General features: G+C 42.6%; 1 protein-coding gene across 4 annotated transcripts; it reads right to left on the bottom strand.

The window, feature by feature from the left end:
• Positions 1-1,026: 1,026 nt before the first annotated feature.
• On the bottom strand, positions 1,027-25,182 carry carm1 (coactivator-associated arginine methyltransferase 1). Of its 4 annotated transcripts, none has more exons than XM_084371107.1 (16): positions 24,510-25,182; positions 16,607-16,732; positions 13,881-13,987; positions 13,022-13,126; positions 12,207-12,317; positions 11,922-12,099; positions 11,658-11,748; positions 11,263-11,344; positions 10,486-10,571; positions 10,308-10,397; positions 10,037-10,174; positions 9,008-9,097; positions 8,776-8,888; positions 7,602-7,679; positions 6,424-6,504; positions 1,027-4,680 (listed from the first exon to the last, which is right to left on the bottom strand). In XM_084371107.1, the coding sequence occupies exons 1-16, from the start codon at positions 24,964-24,966 to the stop codon at positions 4,541-4,543; spliced, it is 2,073 nt and encodes a 690-aa protein (XP_084227233.1). In that variant the 5' UTR covers positions 24,967-25,182; the 3' UTR covers positions 1,027-4,540. The 4 variants fall into 4 exon arrangements, 3 of the variants coding, with proteins under 3 accessions (XP_084227233.1, XP_084227234.1, XP_084227235.1); XM_084371108.1 differs by having other exon boundaries at positions 6,436-6,504; positions 24,510-25,177; XR_014623884.1 differs by lacking the exons at positions 1,027-4,680; positions 8,776-8,888 and having other exon boundaries at positions 6,435-6,504; positions 24,510-25,177.
• Between the last annotated feature and the right edge of the window lie 467 nt (positions 25,183-25,649).

Below are 25,649 nucleotides of genomic sequence, written 5' to 3'. Positions count from 1 at the left end.
AATCTCAAGCATCTCAAAATGGTCAATTATTGTACATTTTGGCAGTATTGACTGTACAGAGGGGAGAGTTACTGGACTAATTAAATAATTATCGTCGGCTGACGAACTTCACCTGACTCTCCATCAACACGGGGGTGACGAGACAATGACTGAATGTTACTGTTTGGATGAACTGTTCCTTTAAGCTCATGTGGACCAACAACCTATTTTAAACTCCATCACCAGTTTCCACTCACTGCTGCATTGTTTATGGCTCGTTATATTAAGAGTTTGAGCTGCCGTATCTAAAGAAGTCGACTTAAAGCCCTCAGCTACCAAAGGACACGACTCCACTGACGTATTTATGTGCACAATGTTGGGCTAAGAATGAAGACTGGAGAATAACAGCTGATGGAGAAGCTTTCAAGTTCTGGAAGAACTAGTGTTGCAACGATAAATCCATTTGTTGTCAACTATTAAATTCATTTAAAAATATTTTGATAATTAACGGGTTTCATTAATTTTTTGAGAATGACGCGCAACAAACTGTCTGATTCCAGCTTGTTACAAGTGACTACTTTCTGTTGCTTTGCTCCTCTGTGACAGTAAACTGAATATCTCTGGGTCGTGGACAAAACAAGACATTTGAGGACATCATCTTGGCCTGCGGGACACACGGATTGACATTTTTCACCATTTTCTGACAAAGAACTAACCGATCAATTGAGAAAATGTGCAGTTTAGCTGTCGCCTTAAATCTCACCACAGAGTTGTGGACAGAGACCCTCTCTGGAGTCTGGAGCAGAAGAGTCGATGTGAGACAGTGAGAAAGGTGTAATAACTGGTTGGTCAACACACAAATGACAGAACATGACACACAGTCTTCCTCATACACTTTCCATGATTAAAGTGGAGGCCACTATTTAACTACACAGAGCAATGAATCCATGACAAAAGGGACATGATGGCTATAGGCTAGCTACCACATGGCAAACATGTGGTGAGTAGAGGAAACAGATTAAAGTACTTCAACACATGATTCCAGGATGGTTTTGGAACAACTCCACCACATTTAATTTGCCCTCTTTTTTTCATTGTTTTTTGTGAAAGAAAAAAAAAAAGACAAAATAAAGACAACAAAAAGATTAATCCTACAAAGAGACATTTTTTTTCTCTTAAATTGCTAACTCATAAATTCCAAATGAACACAGTCCAATAGTTGTGACACTGGAAGCAATGCATACGTGTCAGTCTTTCTCTCCTTGACTGATAAAAGGGGACGAGGGCATCGAGGTGCGCGGGGGCATGATATGTTGGAGGTCATACATAGTGGACAGACGAGGAAGGGAGGCGGCCCGGTCTCCCACACCTCCACATTGAAGTCTCTTTGCGACAGTCTGTCAGTCTCAAAGGAGGTTGGGAGGAGAAGCGAGGGAAGCAGGGAAGTGAGGATGTAAACTAGGACGCTGCCAATCCAGCACAGCTTTTCTCATTCCGGCAGCCAGCTGGCTGCCACCTGGGTCATTGGTCCTTACTGGTGTGTTCTCCAATCTTCCTCCTCCAACTGTGCTGGAGCAATCTGGCTCAGCAAAAGACTGGCTGGCTGGGGAGGAACTGCTGCGATATCCTATCAGCTAAAGACTGGGTACTAGGGGGAGAGAACGGGCGATGGGAGCAGCAGGAGGCCTGTTTCAGGTTTACAGGACTAGCTTTAACAAAGACAAGCCTTTGGCAGATGGTCCCATTAGTCACCTTCTGTGTTGAGCATCAAGAATAAAACAACAAAAACAAATCATCCAAAAAACCCTCAGACAGGCATCTCATTTGATTACCTAACACTAAAAGCCTGACTTCTCAGTTCTGTCAACAAATCTGACAAGCATGCCGACTCAAGACAGCAATATTGTGACTGTGCAAGGGTGTGAAAGCAGGTCTGAACTTCCCCATCAAGCCCTCCTTTTATAAATTATTTACACTGCAAAGCGTCACGTTTTGTTTGAGCCCGACTGATATTTCGGCTGGCTGATACGTGTCGTTCGACAGGCACCAATATTAAAACTATTTTTTGATGTGGAATGATTAAATTCCCAGTGAACCGTTTCAGTGCACTGATGTAATTCAAGATGTAATTTCAACAGTGAAATATCCTGCCTCCATTATGTACATATCTTCTTAACTCATGATTATTATTAGTATTGGCACCGGCACAGATCGAGTATGGGTCCAGCTTTACTTTACAGCCAGGGACGAATTAATGAATGCTTGTGTGGTGACACTGAAAGTGACCAGGGAGGCGATGGGATGCAGTCACAAGGAGGCTATGACAGACGTGGCCCTTCAGAACAGCTAGAAACACGTTTCCCTTTAGACATGATTGTAAGACAGGCAGTATGACTTTGTTGAAGTGAGAGAAACTTAGAGATTTAGAACCTGTGGCTGCTCTAAACGTCCCAGTTTAGGAAATATGCTCATTTGCAATCAAACCCAGTCGGATAAAAAGACTATTAATTCAGTTTCCAGTCTCCAGAGACAGCTTAAAGGTAGCTAGTCCAAAGATATATCTCATAGCTATGATTGGTGGCATGACGAAAGGTTAGCCACAACAAAATACACCTCCCAATAACTCATTTTGACTGGTTGTAAGAGGTTCAAAGAGTCACCTGGCTTTTTGTTCACTTTGGACGGTGCTCAAACCTGGCAACCCCACTATGAGGACAGGACTTTGGAGATGCCGCGTGCAGACAAGGCACCCAGCTGTTGTTAGTAAAGATACCATACTGAGCCGAAAACATCTTGTTTTTACATATTAAATAAACAATATAAAGTCAAACCAAGACAGCTTTGGAGTTTTTGGGAGGTGTATATTTGAAGTTTAGATTAAAAAAATCAGGAAGCAGTTTTTGCTGTCTCTAGCCACTGCGCTAAGCTAGGCTAACCCATATCACAGACAAGTAAGAGGTACAAGCATGTTTAAAGCTGCACTAATCAATATTTTTGTAATAACGATGGATCTAATGACTATGTGTAAAGTGAAAGGCGCCACTCGCTGTGATGAACCCACGGAGAGTCATCACGCAGCTCTACAGCTTCCCTCAGTTCTGTGGAGCTTTTTTAGCTTCTTTCAGCTCGTTTTGGTTTTGTGGACCACTAATTATTAGATTTCTGGTTTAATCTCAGCATCTTCATCAACCCTGTTTCCAGTGATAAACCCGCTGTTCACAACTTGCCCAGCAACAAACATCTGATGGGAGTTAGCGACTAGCTGGTGAACATGGTGGAGCGTTAAGCAGCTACAGAACCAGAAATGTTCCCACAGAAGGTGTAGATTAAACAGACCTCAAAAGGAGACTGCTAATCAGAATACTGCTCAGTGTGAAAGATAATGTAAGTAAGTTTTTGCTAGCATGTTTACCATAACTTTATAAGTCGATGTATCGGTGCTGTTTACAGTCTATTCTGTTCTCAAATATATCAAGTCATGCAGCTTTAAAAATACTGTATCAATATCAGAAGTGTCCCTTTATACAACACCATTAGTCACCATGAGGCCAGCAGTAATTTGATGTGATGTAGCCTAAGATGCTAGCATGGAGACCACTTCCAGTACATGCAGTGTATGCTGCAGACAGACACACAGATGATGACGCTGCTATTTATTTCATTTCTCAGCAAAGAAGGTGACCAGCGAGCCATTCTCCCAAATTTTCGACACCACTGCTAAAGTAGAACTACACATTAGATGAGGAGCGAGTCAGTTTGTCCAAGTCACAAAAAGCATATCTCCACACAATCCTCAGGGTGCCTGGACAGCTTCGGTTTTGCGATATATCTGCTTCTGCCTAAAAACTAGTAAACGGACGAGCGGTAAGCAGGGAAACTATGTTGTTTTTGTGATTTGAAGCAACTGTTTTGTCCGGCTTGAGTCCGTCTCTTGAGAGAAGTGCAGAGGGGCCTTGAAGATTGGATTCGATATGAAAAGCCAAGACGGCAGCTCAAAGAAGAGCGTTGATGATAAAAGTGTCCAACTGCACTAATGAAAAGACTCAGAGTGGGTCTGGTAGAGAGGTGTAGAGAACTGTAGGAATAGACTGATGCTGGTATCTGGCAACAAGTGGATTCTCAGGGACAGAAGGGTTGAAGAAATGTCATCATGACACATAAAAAAAAAAAGAAGAAAACGGAGGAGGGATTGAGATACATGTCGATGGAGGGAGGGGATAGATGATAACTGCAGTGCATCTCGGCTGTGCACGTGTTACAATCCCAATGGATCCAAGGAGAGGAACAGGAGGTTTTGTCTGTTAAGACAAGAGTCTGGACGGATATAAGAGCGTTCAACCGTTCATATAGTGATGACCTGAACAGAGTAGAACGAGGTGACCAACAAGGGGAGGAAGTGCCAGCACAGCACTGGTTTTGGTATATTGGTTTTGGCTGCGGTTGGTGGGTCAGTCAGGGTTGAAGGGTCGGGTGTGGACTGAGGGGCTCCACTGGGAGGGGTCAGGGATCTCTTGTCATGCAGGGGCGGGGAGGACGAAGAGGTCTTTGCGATGTCTTCGTCTTAACTGCCGTAATGCATGGTGTTGCTGGGGATGACCATGGGTGAGGCCATGGAGATGGCAGCGCCCCCCATGGTGAACTGGTTGGTGACAGGATAGTAAGTACCGCTGCTGCTGAGGCCTGACTGGCCTGTTGTGGCTCCTGGAGGGAAGAACAAAGAATTACATTCAGCATTCCTGATAAAGACGCTTGCATGGTACATTTCTGTTAAGCAACACGAATGGATTTCATCATCTGTGTTTCTGTACTGTGGTATTTTCACGTATTCGGGTCCAGAGGACACGGGGTCCAAATATATTCCGTCCTTGACTGAGTCTTTTGAACAATGAAGAAAAAGTCTGAGGGTTGTGTCGATGGTTTTGACACATTATATCACTGAGGGTGATTTACTGTCAGGAACTGACATCCATCAATATCAATAACCACATGTAGACCACCTGTAGTAGTCCCCCTTCCCAATCTGGTTCCCGACAGTGCACTGAAGAGCTACAGACAGGAGGCATCTGAGATCACTACAGGACATCCTCCCGTTGAAGTGATGGCTAGCAGGATCAAAGTAGTGCTGGTAATCCCAGTCTCCAGTGTGGCAGCAGAGCGCATGTTCAGAACAAACTTAAACAGCTTTGAGTAGTCATCCGACTACGGAGACGCAAAATCTAATGACAATCTCCTCACAGCAGTCTCTCTGGAGCGTTTCATTACACAGCGTTTTAAGGTTGGACCCCAGGCTTAGTTGCAGCAGGTCAATTTAATTCCTTACAAACGGTTCGTTCATGGCTTTGATTGTAACCATCTCATTCTGTAAAACTGCATCATTTAGGTACAATAGTTGCAGTGTTTTAATGCAGGAAAAAATATTTTTTCTTCATGTTCTTATAAATGATGCATACATTAAACATACATACAAGACTTTTTAAAGACTATATTAAATGTTATTTTGATGAGGTTTTTTTTAAAATGTGAATATTATTTAACCATCTATGTCTCATACAAATGAAAAAAGAAAAATACTTCAGAAAAAGTAGTGTTCCCACAGTGAAGAAATACTCTGTTGCAGGTAAAAGTCCAAAAGTGTTGGCAACAAATTTACATAATGACCCAAAAGTAGAAGTACTCATTATGCAGAATGGCCCATTTCATAGTGATATAATGATATTTATGTTACTGGATTATACAGTAATTAGTATGGTATATAAGCATTAATGTGTTAATCACTTTAATGTTGCAGCTGAGCTCATTTTAATTATTCTTTAATGCCTAATGCAGAGTGTGGGCATCACAAAGTTTCATCTTTATCTTTAAAGGGTAACACCACCAATTTTACACATTACCGGGTGTCATGTCATCTGATAAACTGCCTCCAGTGATGTCACGCAGTGGCTAAGTTGCATTGTGGGTAATGAAGACACCAAGTTTTGAAAAGGAAGAAAATGGTTTACAAATTTAGATAATCCAACAGTGTTACAGGAGTATACGGTTAGACCAGTGGACTGCTTTTCAACACCTGGAGCCAACATTACCCACAATGCAACTGATCAGTGAAGGCAGTTGCCATGCTGCATCCTCTGGAGTCACAGAAGGCTTTACACTACTTTTTTCCCCTAGACCTGTAAACACACTAATGAAGAAAAATTGGTGGAGTGACCCTTTAACCTATAATAGAACATAATGATTTATTTGTTGATTATATCTTTTGTTAAATCTGAATCTACAAGGTAACTACAAGGTTACTGAAAAAATTGTGGAAGTACAATATTTGCATTTGAAATGTAGCAGAGTAGAGGTAGAAAGTAACAGAAAATGGAAATACTCGAGTAAAGTTCAGTACAGTACTTGAGTAAATGTACTTCATTACTCTCCACCAATGTATTTTTAGAAACTGACCGGTGGACATACCCTGGACAATTCCTGTGCTCATGATGGAGCCCATCCTGGAGTGGGTGTGGTTTACAATTCCTGTGTTCACTGTGACCAATCAGAGAGGAAAGCACAATTAATGATGTGCAGCAATACAACCGGCATTTTGTTTAGAAGTTACAAATCACAAAGAAGCAGCTGTGAGAGTGCTTCACACCGCAGACACTATCTGTGGTGTGAGGCAACTTACTCACAGCAACCTCTAACTGTCAAACAACCAATCAGACGGCAGAGAGAGTCTGTCTATAACACTTAAGGCACACATTTCTTAAGATAATCTATGTGTGCTCCCTGCTGGAATTTTGCAGATGAAACATTTGAAAAAGCTGAAATACAGTGTGGTTTATACTGCAAGTGACAGTATGAAGTGAAGCCCTCAAAAGACATGAAAGACAGGAGCTCCAGTTGAGGTCAGTTGAAGTGTTGGTTGTGTTTGTGTTTGAAGTGTGAAAGGAGTTGAACTGTCAGAAGAGAAAGACATGAATGCAGTCAAAACATTGACATGTAGTTGGTGACAGAAGTGTTATTAAAAGTAAAGAATTTGAAGGGGAAAAGGGGGGCTATGTATTTTTTATTGTATTTTATTGTTTATTTTTACAGGGACAGAGCACAATTAAAAGTAATTGCACCAGAGTTAGCTAGCAGCTAATTTGCATCTGTTGTCCCTGGGCAGGTAAACAGAAAAAAAAAACACACAACAGCAACTACATACTGTAACAGTTATTTGTAGAAAACTGTAATGATCAAGACTGAACCATAACAACAGGTGATATGAGTTTGTTGATTGGTGACATAAACATCATTTACATTTACTATCCGACACGGTCAACATTTAGATAGAGAATTGGCCAAAAAGCTCATCTCCTGTCCCTCAAAGGTTTTTAAACACTGAGCCACCACTGTGAGCTCACATACATTCCACGTGACAGCTGTGTCATTCAATAACACTTGTAGACCTACAGAACATGTTTTCAGGCTTGTGATGGGGGAAATATTTAACATGTAACCTTGTCTTTCTCATTTTTCTTCATGACATACAGAGCTGCAGTGCTGTGTGACAGACGTTCTCTGTCTCTCCCCTATTTGTTCCCCTCTACATTAACTTCATGAGATGCTGAGAAGTCAGTTGCAGTTGTGATTCGTACCCAGGGGGATGAGGTTGTTGTGAGACACTGACGGGCCGCTGCCGATGACTGTGCTGAGGTCATAAGCTGCTGGCATCCCTGGATCAGAAAGACAGGAAACAAACCAATCAACATTTACTGCAAGACAAACATTCTGAATTTCATCATGTCTACCTTTCTCATTTTAGACACTTTCTCAGTACAGGGCCTGGAGACACCATGTGACTTGGGTCAACATCAGTGTTAGTAGAAACAAGGACAGAGTCAGGGCAACTCAGGCTTTAAGGGCTGTAACTGTAAGGCTGAAGACATACTTGCTTTTTGGCCACGCGTTCCCGTAGACAACCTGCTGCGCTAAACAGCCTCTTACCCTGCTACATTCCCATGCTGGCCCTACACTGCCCAGATCATTCATGTCCGTACTGCATATAGCGAATGTGTAGCATTAATTGCAGAGGATGTACAAAAAGTGTAAAAGACATTCTAAATTAGCACCTCTTTTTCCACAGCACATAAAAATGACAACTTTTGCCTCTGTTTTGCCCATACAGTGTCACCTTTTCAGTGATGTGTATTAAAAATTGTCTGGTTTGCAGTTTGGTTATGGAAAGCACGCCGTTAGCTGTTGATAATCAATTCACTCAGTCAGTCAATCAAATAATTCATTAATCAATATCCTCTGATCAGCAGAAGTAGTTTCGGACACACTCATATATGGACATAAATCTGACAGAGATCAGATATTGGTGGTGGTGATGTTATCTTTGTCTCCCTGTAGAGAAAACTCTTGTAGACACAGACTGTGGGCTCCAGGGCCCCTCCACAGCTCCAGACTCACACTCCAACCTCAGCACACCACCTGCTCTTCAGTGAGGGTCTCACTGTGGATCTCTACGGTCTCTGCCAAGGGACCAAGTTCACTGATGGGTTCAGAAGTTCTTGCCTAAAATGAAAATCTCCCTTTCCGGCTTAGTAATGTGGTTGTTAACGGTTTCAAAGTGTATGTGATTCAATGTGTGTATGAACCCAACTCCAAAAAATACATCACACTGTACCTGTGTAAAGTAAACCAGTTGGAATTTAAATGACTGTGCCCAACTTCAAAATGTGTCAGCTCCTTCTGCCACTATTAAAGCAATGTGAAGCTGGGTGCCCTTTGTAAACACACGGACGATGTGTTTATGTGTGTGTTCACCTGATACAGCCATCCCCTGATTCATGCTGTAGGCCGAACCCGTGTTCCACATGTTCTCGGATGGGGAGGTGTAGTGTGAGCCAGGAGGGGGGTTTGGGGTGGAGCCTGTGTACCTGCAAATACGTACACACACACACTCAACATTAGAGAAGCAGATGGTGCTGCCCACCTCAACCGTTAAGCGGTGCCATCCAGATCCAGGTGTGCTCCTGGGCTCAAGACACCAACTCACCTGAAAAAGGGGTTCTTCAAGTCCAGGAGATTGCTGGACTTTGATCCTGTCTGATCCACCTGGGCAACAATACTGATGTCGTAGCTTTGTCTATTAGGAAGGAGATCAGATTTGTATTAATTGTCTAATTCATACAAATCACATAATGTTGACATTTTATTACTACCAAGTTTAATTTCGCATTACATTTTTGTATCTTTTATTTCCACTCATGTGACAGCCTGTAGTTCTACTGGTATAAGGCTGACTTCCTGTGACAGCAGAGTTTAAGATGAGGGGATCGTTACCACTCATGTCTGTCCATTAGGCCACAGACCAAACACAGAACAATGACGGACTGTTGCCAGCTTGAAAAAGTAATGCCCAGGTTTAGATTTTATCCACATTTTTATCAAACTGGATGATTTCAAGTCTTGTGAAACTAGTAAGATCCTGTCTCCATGACGGTTACCATGAATACAAATGAGCAAATATATTGGGCGAGAGACTATGAACTAGACCTACAACAATGAGTTGATCAACTAGTTGTCAACTATTCAATGAGGTGCTAACGACTATTTTGAATAAAACTGAATGTCTTTGGGTTGTGGACAAAACAAGACATTTGAGGGCCACATGTTGGGCGACATTTTCACCATTTTTTGACTTCTTATAGATACTAGAAACTAATCAATTGAGGAAAAAAGGATGAAAATAATTTTTAGTTGCAGCCCTGCTATAAACACCTTTTAACTTGTCAGCAGCTTTAAATGTGGAGGTAGCATGCTGCTGCTGCTGCATGTGTCCATGCCATAGCTGTAACTGCTACCTGCACCAAACAAACAGCTTTATCGGTTTGCTCTTTTCCTTGTGCCCATCAGCCTTTTGTTTCCCCTTTTCTCTTCCTTTAGTCTCTAAATTCATCAGTTAACACAAAATGCTCCTTGCCTTTGATTTCAGGGCCAATGTTATAAATGAGCACAATATGAAGCCTCTCACTACGGTGGACCCCCATGCGACACAGAAGCAGCACATTTCGAAGCATCATACCTCTTGTTGGCCACCAGCATTGCAGTGCCGGACAGCGTGTCCCCAGCCTTGGTGAAGAGGGGAGACTGCAGCAGACAGCGCACCTGGTACCAGTGGGTGAGAGGCTCTGTGGGTGCTGTGGACAGCCATACTGTCATCCTGCAGAGAGGGTGCAACAGGAGTGCTGGTGTGAGGCCAAGACAACTGTGATGGATTACTTAGAGGCATTTCTCAATATTCAACACACTCCAAATGGAGTTGTCGGGCGTCTGTCAGTGACTAGCTGACTTACACTGATCCCATAAAAGCCACGTCAAACCAGAAGGCCAGGCCGTGCACCAGGCCTGAGTGCATCATGTGGAACTTAAAGGGGATCTCTATCCTGGGACCCAAAAGAAAAGGAAGATAGTTAGTTACACTGGGTATGACACATTTATATAGCTATTTACTGCACGCACACACACACACACCTGTAGAGATCCTCTTCTTTGGTCTCCAGGAAGTTGACTGTGTGTTTGACCGACTTGGCCATCAGAATACGGATATCAAATGTGTCCTGTGGAGAGAGATCAGAGTTCATCATACAAAACAAAAAACTTCAAGTTCACATAACTCAAAGGCTACCAACAGGCTGTTATTATTACCCAGCATGCATCTGGCAGAGATGGCCCGCTTCTTTAGCATTTATATAATGGGGTTTTATGCAGTTTTACATCAGTTTGTTAGCCTCACTGTTCTGAAGTGAACCTGATACTGATTCTCTGCACCACAATAATATCAAATCAATCAAATCAACTTTATTTATATGGCACTTTTCATACGTTTCAGTAGCACAAAGTGCCTCACAGAGGTTAAAAGCAAAACAAGACAAAACAATACAGAACACCATGAAAACCCCAAACCTCCCACCCCCACAAACATACACACAGATACACATTTACATACACACTCACGCACATACATAGATATACGGACAGACATACACACCCACACACACACACAAACATACACACACCCACACACATACACTAGCTGTTGCTAAGGAGACATGGCTGGGCACCGAAATCAGAGGTGAGGAAGATAAAAATAATAACAATCACAAACATCACCATCATCATCATCATCATCATCATCATCACCCGTCATAGACTCAGAACTCTCCACACTTTTCTTGGCCATTTGCAGAGTGCATGCTTTTCATTAACAAGTGTAAAAATGTGTGTTTATGTGTGTGGTGGAAAACATACCACGATTGGCTGACGGAAATACTCGTCTACTGCTGCCCCCCGCAGGGCAGAGAGGTCGACACCATGGAAGGAGGGCTGGTACCTAAGGTCCAAAGGAGACTGTTACTTAAACATTTGTCATTGGTTCCAAAACACTGTTAACGTGTTGATATGATGACCAAAGAAACTTCCTTAAACCACATCCTCTTAAAAAAATGACTGACTGTGCTGCCATCAGTGTCACTTGTTACTGAGTCAAACAAACCAGCTCCAGTTCTGCTGTAATGTCAATTATAGAAACCAATACCTTGCGAGGAAGGTGGAATTAGATGATCATGTGATGTGTGTAAACAATGAAACATTTTTTTGCTGCCCCTCTGTCCCCACCCTCCCTGTCGGTCTCTCTCCCTCCTCACCAGAAGTTGGCCTTGGTAAACTGCTCCATGTAGAGCTGCTCGTCTGTGAAGGGGGCCAGGTGGACGTCACCAATAGTTGGGAACATTTTACCTGAAACACACAAACACACAGGAGGCCAGTCAATAAAACACTAGCAGCTTGCAACACAGTGAGGCATGATTTTGAACCATTAGCCAAAGGTAGTTTGTGCTGCTACACTGCAAACTCTTTTAGCATCCATTCTACCATTCAACATGACTTCTTCTGTATTACAAGCTCCTCACCGTTGGGTTTGAGGAACTTCTTGGCATGCAGGTAGCTCTCCAGCATGCGCTCATTGAACAGCATGTAGCCCATGGGCTCCGAGATGATGATGTCAACCTGCTCAGGCAGCGTCACCTCCTCTACCTTCCCCGGGATGACGACTACACGATCACCAAGACGGTTACTGTTCACCAGCACCTGTGAGGCAGAGTTCACTTTTAATAGGGCTGGAAATCCAGCTTTGGATTGGTCAGAGTAGAGTGAACAGAACTAATATTAGTCATAATTTTTGTGTGTGTGAGGACCTCGGCGTGCTGTGCCATGGTGCTGGCCTCCACTGCGTAGACCTTCCTGGCTCCAGCTTGGGCTGCAAAGAAAGAGAGGATCCCTGAGCCACAACCGACATCCAGCACCACCTGGAGAAAGAGACCAGGAAACTCAAAACTTGAGCACGTTTTACATCAACTTTGGAGAGATAATTAAGAAGAAAATGAGCAGTGACTTCATTAAACAATATGGCTGCAAGGTAATATATTTGTCATTTAGTAATCTGTATCACCCCCTTTATCCACATTCCTAAACCCAGGAACTTTCCCCAGTAACCTTTAGAGCAGGGGTTCCAAAACATTTTCCCTTTGAAGACTGAAAATTCAAGTAAACAGGAACTTTGTTCATTTGTTTATTCTACCAACAACATCTGCAATGTTAAACTTTTGTCATCTGGCTGCCATAGGGCTGTTGTATCAACCACAGATTGCTGTTAGGCATTTCAGAAGCATGCGTCCACGGACACAAAGAGCGTAGACAGATCCTGAGAGGGAGAGCAATAGAGAAAGAACAGGAAGTCACCACCATATTGTTTATGTGCTGTGAGAAGGAAGGCTTAAAAACTCAATCAAACTGATCCAAATGTAAAACCAGGCAGCGATGAGCAAATATAAACCATGATCCTTGTTCATCCTTTGTCTCTCTCCTGAAATGTTTTCAGAAACATAGTGTAGTGGACCTATTTAGCTCACACACTCAATATTTCATATTTTGAAGACATGCTTTCTTTTCATTACAAAAAAAAAAAAGTGTTTGGATCAAGAGCAGCTGAGGTGCTGCAGTGTAAAGTTACCTTATCTTTGAAGTCGCTGTGGTTCTGGAGAATAGCCCGTTGGTAAGTTCCTGTCCGAACGTAGTCCTGCATCATGTTCTGTTGCTGGGAGAGGTAGCCATAAAACTGCAGAGAGACAAGAACAAAAACAGATGGTTTTTTTGTTATTTATATGAAGTCAATATTGCAGAAGTAAGGACATTTAGTTAAATATAACAGTCATTCTATTTAGCAGTCAAAGATTTGGTCCAAGTGATATTCAGATTGGCTGTTTAGACTCTGTTTGGACTGGCAGGTTGCTGTCTGACAGCAGCATCACTGATACTGGCCTCATCTTTAAGAAAAAAAATTAAGTTATCTGACTGGTTATATGGAAAGAAACACAATGTATTTATAAGACCAACATCAAATACACATTTCTTCCTTTCATGTACTAGTTTTTTCCCCTCAAATGAGAACACAGGACCTGTGTTTGCAGAGCAGATCTGTATGCTCTGCCAGGATTTACTTCTGCTGGACATTTTTAATGAGTCATGGAGCCGAGTTACAGCTGCTTTTTAAAACAAAAATAATTCAAAAGGTTCCAAGAGACTTTTCTTTAAAGCATATTTCTATTGAAAGTTGTGAATCTATAAATAGTCAGCCAAGAACAAATTCAGCATGGTGGCAATTAATAGGGGACAACTGTTCTATGTTTGACAAAGACTGCAGACTGGATTCAAACCTGTCATTAAATAATAATCATTTTTAAAAAAAGACTTAAAAACTAAAGCAGTCTCATGTTTGAGTGAGCCTGAAGTCTGCTGTATATATGGAGCCCCAAAGAGCAGTAGGGTGGTGTGTGTGTGTGTGTGTGTGTGTGTGTGTGTGTTCCTCTCACCTGGAAGTACTGTACAGCAGAGGACTCCTCTGTTCTGTCACTGAATGCTGAGCGCTCACTGCTATGCCCACGACTGTTCTTCAGGACGTTATAAAAGGACTGAAAGTCTGAAGCAGAGAATAAAGGAAGTATTTAAATAAAGTTTATTCAATACAGCACCTTGCACACACAGGAATAAACACTTAAAGGTCACACTTTACACAGGAGACAATGTATACACAGTGCAGCTACAGAGTATTAGGACACGTCTGTTGAATGTCTGAAGATGATGTTAACTTGTAAGTGAAAAGGCCACTTCAAACACTCAGCATCCTCACCAGCTGAACACATGGAAATAAGGACCCAACACTTCTCGTATCAACCCTTTAGAGCTCGTAAGCCCTAGTGCTATACTGTGAAAAGGAACAATGTAAGGTTAGACTTATATTATTCCGACATAACACTGTTTGTCAGCTCAGTGTATGTATTTGGACAGAGACTATGCTTTATTATTCATATTTCCAAACAGTATTCTTCACTTTTGACATTAAACAGAAAAGGATTTAAGGATTAGGACTAAGGCCAGGCTTACACTACCAGACTTTTAAAATCCTGATTAAAGACCTATTGTAAAACCAGGTTTCATCACACACATCAGGGGAATCTTCACAGATGTTCTCTCTAATCTCAAAGCTGCACACACTACAAGACTTGAAAATATTGGCGCATCACACACTGCAGGATGTTACTGTGATCATCGTGCCAGAGGGGGCGATGCTGCAGCTCATGTGACCTCTCTCACGTGATCTCATGGGTAAGCAGATGTAAACAAATGAGAGACTGTGGCGCAACAACTTGCTGCAGCAATGACAATGCTTTGCAGAGAGAACAAACTCAAAATCACAAAAGTGAGGGGGAGGAGTTTTAACTCAAGTCAGTTTTAGGACTTGGAAGATGCTTTGGTGTCGTGATTGGCCGCTCAGGATGGCTTTGCTTGCTAATGTCCTTCATAAAAAGTGACAGCCCTAGTCAGCTTAAATATCTGTTAGCAGTAGTATGCTAGCTAACGTTATCCTCAAGGGCTGGGGCTGTTAACCGTTGCCTGGCAACACTGTCAGCTGATCCGGGATATCCCTCTAGTTGGCTGTTGTGAAAGTGGTAATGTAATGACAATCGTGGTTGGCCAGAATTCGAATCTTAGATATCCGAGATGTTTAATATTATCGAGGCAGCTCCGATGAGTCTGAACGGTTCCGGAGGTTTAAGACTAGATCTGTACGGCCCTCGCACTGACAGATAATCTGGGGCAACCCTCGGGGCCGACCACGCTCTCGGACCAGATTTCTCCTCCGATTGTTTGAGGCCGACTCATACTGGACTTTTATAGTAGATGCTGATACAGATACAGATACCAGGGAATAAAACATCCTGATAGATATATTAACTTATATTGATATTCATAAATATATATCTGTAACACTTGTGACAAAGATATGTAATGGAGGCAGGATATTCTACATTGTTTTTGTTCAAAATGATGGTGCACTAAAACAATAAACTTCACTGTCACTGTTTTCTGCATCACATTCTTAAAAAACTCAAGTTTTATATCAGAAGAAGGGTCTGCGTGCTTACCGGAGAAACTACAGATCACAATCCTCGTCACTGGCACCTCAGAGTGTCCCTAGCTCATCTCATCCACTCTAGCATCAACCTGTCCCTAGGTGCTACCAGTGACATAGAAACAGCCAATCATTTAATAGGTGTGCAGGTAAGTTGCGCCATTGCCAACAGAAGAGTGTGGAATGAGAAAATGAGTGCTGGCGGAGAGGAAATTGTGGATAAGAATCTCAGAGTGCCTTGATAAAGTGGTTAAATTTAAGGGGTAAATTAATATAAAAGGGTTAAATCAATCATTTTTTATCTTCAAAAATTATTTTAAAAAATAGGACAGGTCATTAAAAATGATCAATAATTATCAATATTTACTGATATGAAACATCATGATACCATTTTTGGCCACATAGCCCAGGCCTTATTCATTCCTTACACACTTTTATTGTCTGAGCTGTGGGAGAGAGTAAAAGAAGAAGAAATGGCTGTGGCTCAGGGCTAGAGCCAGCGTCTTGTTATTGGAAGGTCACTGGTTCAATTCCCCTGGTCAGCATGTTGAAGTGTCCTTGGGCAAGATACTGACACCCCCCCCCCCCCAAAAACGCATATCCAATAATATCTGGTCCTTGTGTCTCTGTTACTACATCCCTATGTATACTGCTTCAACATGAGGAGAAGTGAAAGCAAAATCTTGTTACAGTTGCTTAGTTATGACTGGACGATTACTGTTCAGGGGCCGGGTGAAGCAAACCATCAGATGAATCATTGGAGTAAAAGGGTGTAGTTGGAGTTGGACAAGACTCAGTAGATCTTCTCCACACTCAATGGAAAGTGTACCAAGTGTGTGGGAAGCTCAGCTCACTGCTTACATAACAAACCGGCACGTTGGCTCCCTCTGAGCTTACAAACAAGACAATGTGATGCTCCAGCGGGATATTTAAAAGTGGCCATTGAGGAATGCAGCCGTGTAAAGACATTAATGAGATTTGGTTTTCTGATGATTGCTGACAGAGGAAACTACTTCTTCATTGGTAGGTGCGCTTTGAGCAGTATTTTTAATTTGGATTATTGTCTGTGTGCCCTACATATGTATATATGTAACAGTCTGATTGTGCTGGGGCATCGGTGTGTACCTGCAGGTGAGGAGAACTGCAGCAGGACGCTGTTGCAGCCCAGTGTGATGATGAACGACTGCTTCCCCACGCGGCTGCACTCCGTCTCCCTGGAAACCGAACACTTGAACACACTCGCCTCCTCTCCTGGAAAGAACAGGGGCAGATGGAAAGAGTTAGGAAAACATGAAACATGCTTGAAAAATGAATATGTAAAAAAAAAAGTTTAAAACACAGCTCTGAAGACAAGTAGTGAGGAGCCAGGCTTCAATGAAACAGCACTGAGTCCAGCACAACACATGCCTTTTCAGCTTTTAATATGCGTCTAACCTTTTTAGCATTTTGTGTGATAGAAATGTTTTGTTTTTGCTGCATGTTCAATTTGTCAATTTCAGAGTCAACATAACCTGCTGAAAACAACGGAGCCTCAGCCTCTTTATCTCCCTCCACTGCTCACACACATTTCGACGGATTGCAACCACCATCTTGAAGTTTAAAAATGGAAAAATGACTATCACATTAATCATTATACAACTAACAGACTTGCCCAGTCAGGGATCAGAATCAGGCGATTTTTGGCATGACCGGGGATGACTGATGACCGGCCAGCTAGTGTCTAGTGTAATATCAGATCCTGAGACAGTCAGAGTAACACATGCATATCAGGGGGAACTTCAGTTCACTGAGACTATTTCATTAACACATCACTGATTAACTGCAATTAGATGTACTGCAGTTCATTTTCAGTTGATGTTAATTGTACAAAAAAAGTTCTGTCCAGGTTCAGAGCACTTTATTTTGAAACAGGACCAGTGTTAGCACCACTCGGATTAAACCGGAGCAAAACTCTACGCTGACAAACAAAATGAGGTGAGCTGCCTTTGGTGGGTTTCTGAAATATACCTACAAACTCTCAGCTCTCATATGTTCACTCATAAGTTGTGTGACCACATCGACTCTCTAAACTTGAGCAGTGTACAACATTTGACCGACAATCCTTCAATTGGCCCTTGCACTCCAGTGGTGTTATGGTCACACTTATCAAGCTGGAAGAGAATTCTTGGCTGTGAACTGCCAGAGTAGATCTGCCTGAAATTAAAAATAATGAAGAGCACAGTGGAAGAAGAAGGAGAAGAAGTAGTGCTTCACAGATAAGGGAGTCAGGAGAGCCAGGCTTTGTTTTCCTGCAGGCACTTGACAAACAGAACTGGCTTGTTTGGGGAGTAAATTTGTTTCATTATTTTTTTTTGATTAGTAATTATACAGTTTTTAATGTTGTATGGATGGTTAAAAATATTTTGGCTGGTAAATTGTTTGTTTACTAGCTCCTGGCAGATGGACCAAATGGTTCATTTCGGGCCCTGGATTCTGCCGAGTCCTGCAGTCATCCAATCTAGAAAACAAAACTGTGCAAAAGGCTAACGTTTCTAGCACAATTTGTATCGGTTTCTTTTGTTGGGGAATAGTTATTTGACGTCGTCTTCAGCTGTTACAGTTACAGAAGTTTTCGTTTTAACCTATCGTTCTGACGTAAATGTTGATTGCACAATTAAACGGTTAGAGAATAATGATACCACTGGTGTTAAGATTGGTTCCCTATAAACCTCACTGTAACTAATGTTTTGTTGTCCTCCACCAGGCACAAAATCTCCCAGGTAAATGAAGGTTGACTGTTGAACTAGTCGGTCTGGCAGTTGTGGGTACACATTTTTAAATAATGAGCCCAACGTATCAAAGTCTCAGCCTTTTTCACAAAATATTAATTTTGTCAAACCCGTCCCGACTGTAGTCTGTGATCTGCTCAATAAAGATGGCCTAAATAACAGAACACTGACATGACAAAACAGTTATGGAGGTGACAGGTTTTGACTTTCAGTACATTGGCTCAGTGGTCACCTCACAACTACAAGGGTCCTGGGTTTGATTCCTTGGCTTGGTCACTTCTCCCAGAATCAATACCTGGAGTTTGTTCCCGGATGCCACACCGTTCCAAAGATCAGATTTCACTATGTTGCACGGGGTATGATTGAGTGCGACAATAAAACCTGATGAACATTTACGTGATATCCTTCCTGCACACACTCAGTAACCTCCCTGGCAGGTAGCTGACAGTTAAGCAGCCACTGATATGAAGGCACAACTCTCTCCTAGTAAAACAATGATAAAGCCAAAGTTTGGTGTGATGGGAATTTTCACTATAAGGAAGTTGGTTTTCACACTGTGCAAGAACAAATGATGACTGTGTGCTGACATCAGCAAGCGGAACAACTGGCCCCAGCTTTAAAACATTAGTGTTATTATTGCAGTCGTCTTTTCCCATTATCATGACACTTTGAAAAAACTCAAACAGGCTGGTTCAACCTAAAGGCAGGGAAATCAAATGTTTCATGATGAATGAGTGACAGTCTGTCAGATTCATCACAGTATTTGTACTGTAGCACTCCAGGCTGGAAAAGCCTCCTGGTCATGTAACAGACCCAGTCAGAAGTCACCAAGCAGACCGGGCTAATCCAACATGTATTAAAGGATTAAGAGCAGCACTTCAGATTTAACGAGATGCTCCTGTTGGGAAAGAAGCCAGCCACCTCAGTTTCCCTTTTAACCACTGTTGACCAGGTTACAAGACAATTTGCGGCAATGTGAGAAAAAAATCCATGTCCACACGGCTGATGGCACGACTTATGATAAGAAACATCCTTCCCCATCACTGTTACCTAAATAATCGTAACGCTAGATAATTAAAATAAACTTGCATCAATAACGCTGTGGAAAGAAACTAAGAGAGCAGTGGTGTAGATGTAGATGTTAGATTTTTGCAAATATCTAATTTGCTGCGATTTTCCAGCTACTTTTGGCTGATTGAAAATATGTGCATCTACCAGCAATAGCAATTTCCCACATAATTGCAGAGAACTTCAATCTCTTCTTTCCTGGACATAAACCTGTTATTATTCTTTCTCTTATCATGATGGCTCATTGGCAGATGCATCCACACAGTGCTCTTCAAAATGTGGACATTCACTGGGAGTGTCATCTTGTTGGCCTGTCATCTCGACAGAAATCTCTATTTTCCAACATTGGGCTGATAAATTATCATCACCACACTTCCCCTTTGATGAATAACTTTATAATTTCTCTTCCATTAAATCCAGTTCTGATAAAAACACACTGCCCTTAAATAAAAAGGAGACAAAGCAAAAGCTCTATAACTTTCACACACAGACTGCCAACATTCCTTGCCACATGTCTTGACATTACTTTAAACCTTGACTTAATGAATGTAGCCGTCATGTTTGAACAGGATCAACTTTATTTATTTTTCACTAACCGGTTCTTCAGTACTGCTTTCCTTGCTGTCTCAAGCAAACTGTGACTGTCACAGCTCAGGCGTCACACAGACAGGCAGATGCTGTGACACATGTTGATGATTGGACAGGAGGCAATAAGCGAGAGTATGTGCTAGCCTGCTGCTGACAGCTTAACACTGGTCTGAATAAACAGTGGTAGACTTTCAGATCTGAACATGACAGCATTGCAAAAGCTTCAGCTTTAGCGTAGAGTTGTCTTAGTACTGGAATTTCTAACTTCAATAGCGTGAAAAATAGATACGAAGGGGAAAACTGACCCAACATTGAGGGCATACAATTCTAGCTTTTAACGAAAAGATAACTACAACAAGGTTTGTGTACTGTGTGTTAAGCACAACAGCATCTAAATTAATTTACTTCTGAAATTCTCAAGTCTTTTCTATCAACTGAAACTCTGCTGTCTGACATTTTTCAGGCCTGATAACTCTAAGGGGGATGAGCTTCTTACCTTTGAGAATTACAGATGGCTGTTTGGCCGACAGGACCACACACTAAAGGCTCTGACACACCAGTGCCGTTTTTCCACCACATCTGCCGGCCTGGCTCTACTCGGTTTGACTCGGCATGGCTGGGATTTGCATTTCCACCACAACTGGGCTACCTGCTTGATGGTGTGTCTTAAACCAATGATGCACTTGTCCCAATCCCCACAGTACTATCGAAGAATCACCGCTAATTCAGCTAAAGACACATTTAATTTCCTTTAACTTCTTCACAATAAAAGCCCCCTGTTATTTAGTCATTTAAATGTTTTCATTATGAAGCAGCATTAAAGGAAACGTGTTTTCAGCAGCAGTAACTGAACATGACTCCTGGAACATCTGAAAGTGAACAGCCAATTTTAAGGGAACTTTTCAAAGTTTGCACAAAAATAAAATAAATCAAAATCGGAAACGGGTGCACTTCCATAAAATGTTTTGAACAAAATGAACTGAGCTATGTAAAACGTAATTTGGTCAGAGGATGACGAGGTGTAGGCTACGTCAAGCATGGATGTAGAAGTAAACAATCCAGCAAACAAAATGGAGAGGTCTTCAGGAATTACTTTCCATAGGGCAAGTTGTAATTGTTCTTGCATGTCAGCTAGCATTAGCCATGTTGACTGCTGTCCAGAGACGAAGAAATACAATGATTAGAAGGCACGCAGCGAGAATGATAAGATAACAATGACACAGAAACAGCTGATCAGTCATGTGAGTTGAATGTTCGCTATATCGATATAGCTTATTCGGCAAATCTGTTTCATTAAACATTTTGTGCATTAACTCTGATTCACAGAAGACGAAAACCACCTCAAGCGAGCGTGCAGTCTTTTCGAATTTTTCCGTTTCCATAGAATCTCTAATTCAATATTCTTCAAAATGCTCATAAAAATGCTTTATGGAAACATGGCTATTGAATTTTAAAAACGTCTTTCTCTCTGGTTTCCTGTACAGACATGAGTTGAGTATCGTTTTTAGGGGGATACAGGAGCTTGTAATGGGTTGGTTGCAGAGTCGTCACCACGGCCCGCTTGGAGGCAGTGCGGGCCAAGCTTAGCCCTACTCTGGAGCAGGTCCATGCCGACACGGCTCGGCGCAGCCAAAATTGCTGATGGAAATATGGCACTGGCCAATGTTTGGTGCTCTGCCAATATCAGGGCGGCTGGTGAGCGTCTGTGCTCCAAGTCTTTGAGGTGTCTCCTGCATCCGACTCAGGATTTCTGCTATTTGTCTTTTTTCAGTTCAGTCCAGATTAGGACAGTTGAAATTCAGACTTCCAATATTCACGATCACAGGTGGCCTTATCAGTGAGATTGGTTCCACATAACGCTGTTTCATCATGACAACCGTTTGTATATTCACAGTCCTGTGTCTTTCGCTTTCCCTTTTTGAATGATGAAAACAGACTATCCCCACCTGGTGGTATGGAGAGTTATTTCCGCTCAGCCAAACATAGAACTTGAGAACGAGCTAGTTGGATGTCAGCTGGAGTCTTTGCAGTGTGTTAAAGTGTAGCTTTGTGACTGGGACACAGGTGACGTGAGGCGATTCAACGGTCAGCCTTCATCGCCGCTAGTTTATTAACTTCAGTTTGGTGTGCAGCTGTTTCAGGAACATATTCAGTTACTGCTGGTGAAAACAACATTTCCTGTAGTGCTGCTTCAATATAAAAGCTTTTAAATGGCCAAATAACGGGGGGCTTTTATTGTGAAAAAGTTATAGGAAATGAAACGTGAGTCCGTCAGCGGAACCACATTGTTAGCGCCAATTCTTCGACAGTACTGCAGGGATTGGGACAAGCGTGTCAAGCAGGTAGCTCATTTGGGGTGGAAATGCAACTCCCGGATGTAATAAGAAAAACAGCAAAAGAGGTCAGTGTGGTGGCCCTTCAGATGCTTTTAATGTGTTTTCTTACCACTGGTCTGAGGCATCGCTTGCATATGAGCTCCTCATATCCTTCGTCTTTCCTTGTTCATATGACTAAATGGTTAAGTATTTCTAAATTCCCGTTTTTGTTTCTGTTTGCAATGCATTTGCATTGCTAAGGGATCTTGTCTTGAACTCTGGGTTTGTGCATCATCTTTCATTTTCTGTTTTGTTGACCTTATTTTCTTTTGTCCCCACTTGTGAAGCACTTTGGTCAACTCGGCTTCTTAACAAACCAAAACCGGTTGTGACAGCTCTGCACTTGCCATCTTTAAGAGGAACATTCTGTAGTTTTGGGGAAGAAATGTTACTGAGGAGAGAAAGATCTTCATTGACTGATAGGCGACCACTATTTGTTCGACAGCTTGAGCCTGTGAAGCCCTCTGCCTGACAAACCTGCTCAATATGCCCAAAAATCTACAAAGCAGAAGCAGAGAGATCATCTCTATCAGTCCAAGCATTCTTCCTCTTTGTCAAAATCTGGTGCCTGAACATGGTGAAAAATGTTAAATCAGTGTTCCCCAAAGCCCAAGATGACGTCCTCATATATGTTTTGTCTGAACTCAAACATATTCATCTTACCAGAAATTAAGGATATTGGGATATTTTAGTTTCACTTGATTGTTGATTCTGTGACATCTCAATTATTATTTACAGACTAAATAATTTCAAGTAGTGTAAATTTATAAGCTAGAATCAGAAAAAAAGGGACTCAAAATGGTTGATTGATTTTCAAAATAGCTGGCGATTCATTTTGATTTAACAGTTTACATCAATTAATCAACTATTAATTGCAGCTCTAACACTTTCTGTATACCAGATGTCTTTGTATTATCGATTCTATTTGTATTATTGAATATTACTGATGACTCTAATTAGCAATCAACACTTCGCACTAGACAGTTCTCTTCATATTAATATTGTTTTCAGTGGCATGCATACAAAAGACACTTTCAGACAACCATGTCCAAACTGTTATGATACACTCTTTGTAATGTATATGGAGCTCCTGGGGGCTGTTTTACAATATGCTCATATTCTACAGTGTTTTCTCTTTGTGAATCAAGTTACTTTTATTTTTCCACGGCCTGGATTCCCACAGGGATAAATTAAACTTCACCCTTTAATGTGTGCTGCAGAAGACGAGTTGGGGCAGAGTTGCTCAAAGGGTCTACAATGGATTTCTGGGTGCTTTTCTTTAACTCGAGCATCCCAGCAGAAGGAGGCCTGCGCGGCTGTTTCTTTTCAGCGGGACATCCCATTGAATAAGAAAAGGCTGCGGAGCGGCTGTGATGCTGCCTCCCTCCTTCCCTCCCTCCACACGGGAGGGAAGGAGGCGGCGGGGAACCGGCTATTGTTCCAATGAGAACAAAGATGAATGCATAAGTAATGAGGGCCCGCTCTCGCTCCGCTACACGAAATGGCAGGAACCCCTTTCCACAAAAGTAAAAGCTCCGAAAGTTCACGTATCCTCCGCTCTGTTGCTTGAACGGGGTCCCGGCTACATGCGGCGCTGCAGCCCGCCCGGACCGCGGTGCGGGGCGGCGGGTCAGGACGGATGCCCTCTGCTCTCGGCTCTGAAACAACCCGCACAAGCTAAACAGCCAAATAACACTACCTGGGTCTCCTGGGAACAAAACCGGCGAAGGTTCATTTACAAAACCCCACAGGGCACATTTCCGTGACAGAATAAGCGCTGGTGAAACATGGTGGGCAGCGGACGCGAGGAGGTCTGCTGCTCGTTAGCGCATCACTGCTACACACCGGGCTAGTGGCATTGTTTAACTAGCATTAAACTACACCGCTCCGAGCTGCCCCGCTCACTGATGTGCCTGCCTCGGCGTAGGAGAGTGGGCTGCGCTGTGTTTCTGTCGAGGTGCGGAGCCGAAGTGAACATGTGGGGAGGCGTGAAGTCTGAGGTTAGCGAGCCTTCAGACCCCATCCCAAGGCGAAAAGTGTGGACTTTTTGGGGCTCCCTCGTGATGAGCAAGGGGGAGGCGACGTGGTCTCTCAAGACGGGCTAGCTTCTTGGTGGCTAACGCAATACGGCCAGATTAGCTGTATAAGCATTAGCACTGCATAGCATTAGCACTGGCAGTTAATGCAGGCCGAACATCCAAAGAGCAGCTTCAGAAAAGGTCAACTCACCATTGGAGAGATTGATGAGGGCAGCATCTTGTGTGCTCTTCACTTCTAACCGCAGGGGCTGCTGCTCCGAGTGCCGCTGGATGTCTCCATTCGCGTCTCCGATGGAGAGGAGCCGCACGCCGGGGAACACCGAGACCGCCATCTTCGATCTGGAAGTAGAGACAGGTCGGTGGCGCTCACATCCAACCACGCACTGCTCTCTGCTGGAGGCAAACCGGGCATCAACACGAGAAGACGCTCCAACGGCGCCACCTTGCGGATTCAAGCGGGTAATGCGTAAACACAGGCGGGCAAACGTCATGACGTCATATGATCGAGGAGATTTTTCCAGAAAACTTGTGACGTAGTTTCCCCGCTCCAAGTTAAATCCCATCCAGCTCCATCCAACTGGGCTGGAGCACATTCCACAGTTGTGTATCCCCAAACCTGGACTAATAAACACCAACATGTGTGACATAGAACTATTTCCTTACAGCAAGTCACGAAACATGGAAACAGTCATAATGCTGTTGGTATATAACATATCCACCATACCACGGCCTCCATGGTCAAGGATTCAGGGTCTAGGACAGACCTGTTCAACTGGCAGCCCTTTAACAAGCTCATTCTGACCTCTGATCATTTGATGTGTGTGCTTATAGGCCCATTCATTAGTTATGTCTGTTTCCAAGCACACAAATACTCATTTGGCGATGAATTGATTCATGATTAATCGTGAACACCCCTGGTGCAATCAAATGTAACAGAAATATGTTTTCCGCTCAAAGAAAATGCAGTATCTTCCTTTCTTACTCCGTCTCTTTCAGTCAGTTCAGTTTGTGGATGTAATACAAAACACTTGCATGCCCACAGTAACTGCGTATTCATTCAGCTCTATTTCACTCCTGAATATTTTGTCGATGGTACTCAGTGAGGTCAGCTGGCCAGTTGTAAGTGCTGCTTTTTGGTTTCACACTCAAAGTATGCTGCTGCGCTTGTGTGCCATCACGTAATCACATCTTGAAAAACTGAGCGCTGAAAGGTCTCGAAACTACAACTAAAGACATGATTTATGTGATCATTTTGTAGTCAAAAAGTCAGAAACTAATCTTTTCTGTTGCTGCAGTAAATACAACTTTGTAGTTGTCATTTTCACTTCCA

Source organism: Pagrus pagrus (genome assembly GCF_965226575.1).
Source record: "Pagrus pagrus genome assembly, chromosome: 13".
NCBI lineage: Eukaryota > Metazoa > Chordata > Actinopteri > Spariformes > Sparidae > Pagrus > Pagrus pagrus.
The sequence above is the reverse complement of the archived record's forward strand: the minus strand, read 5'-3'. Positions and strand labels throughout refer to the sequence as shown.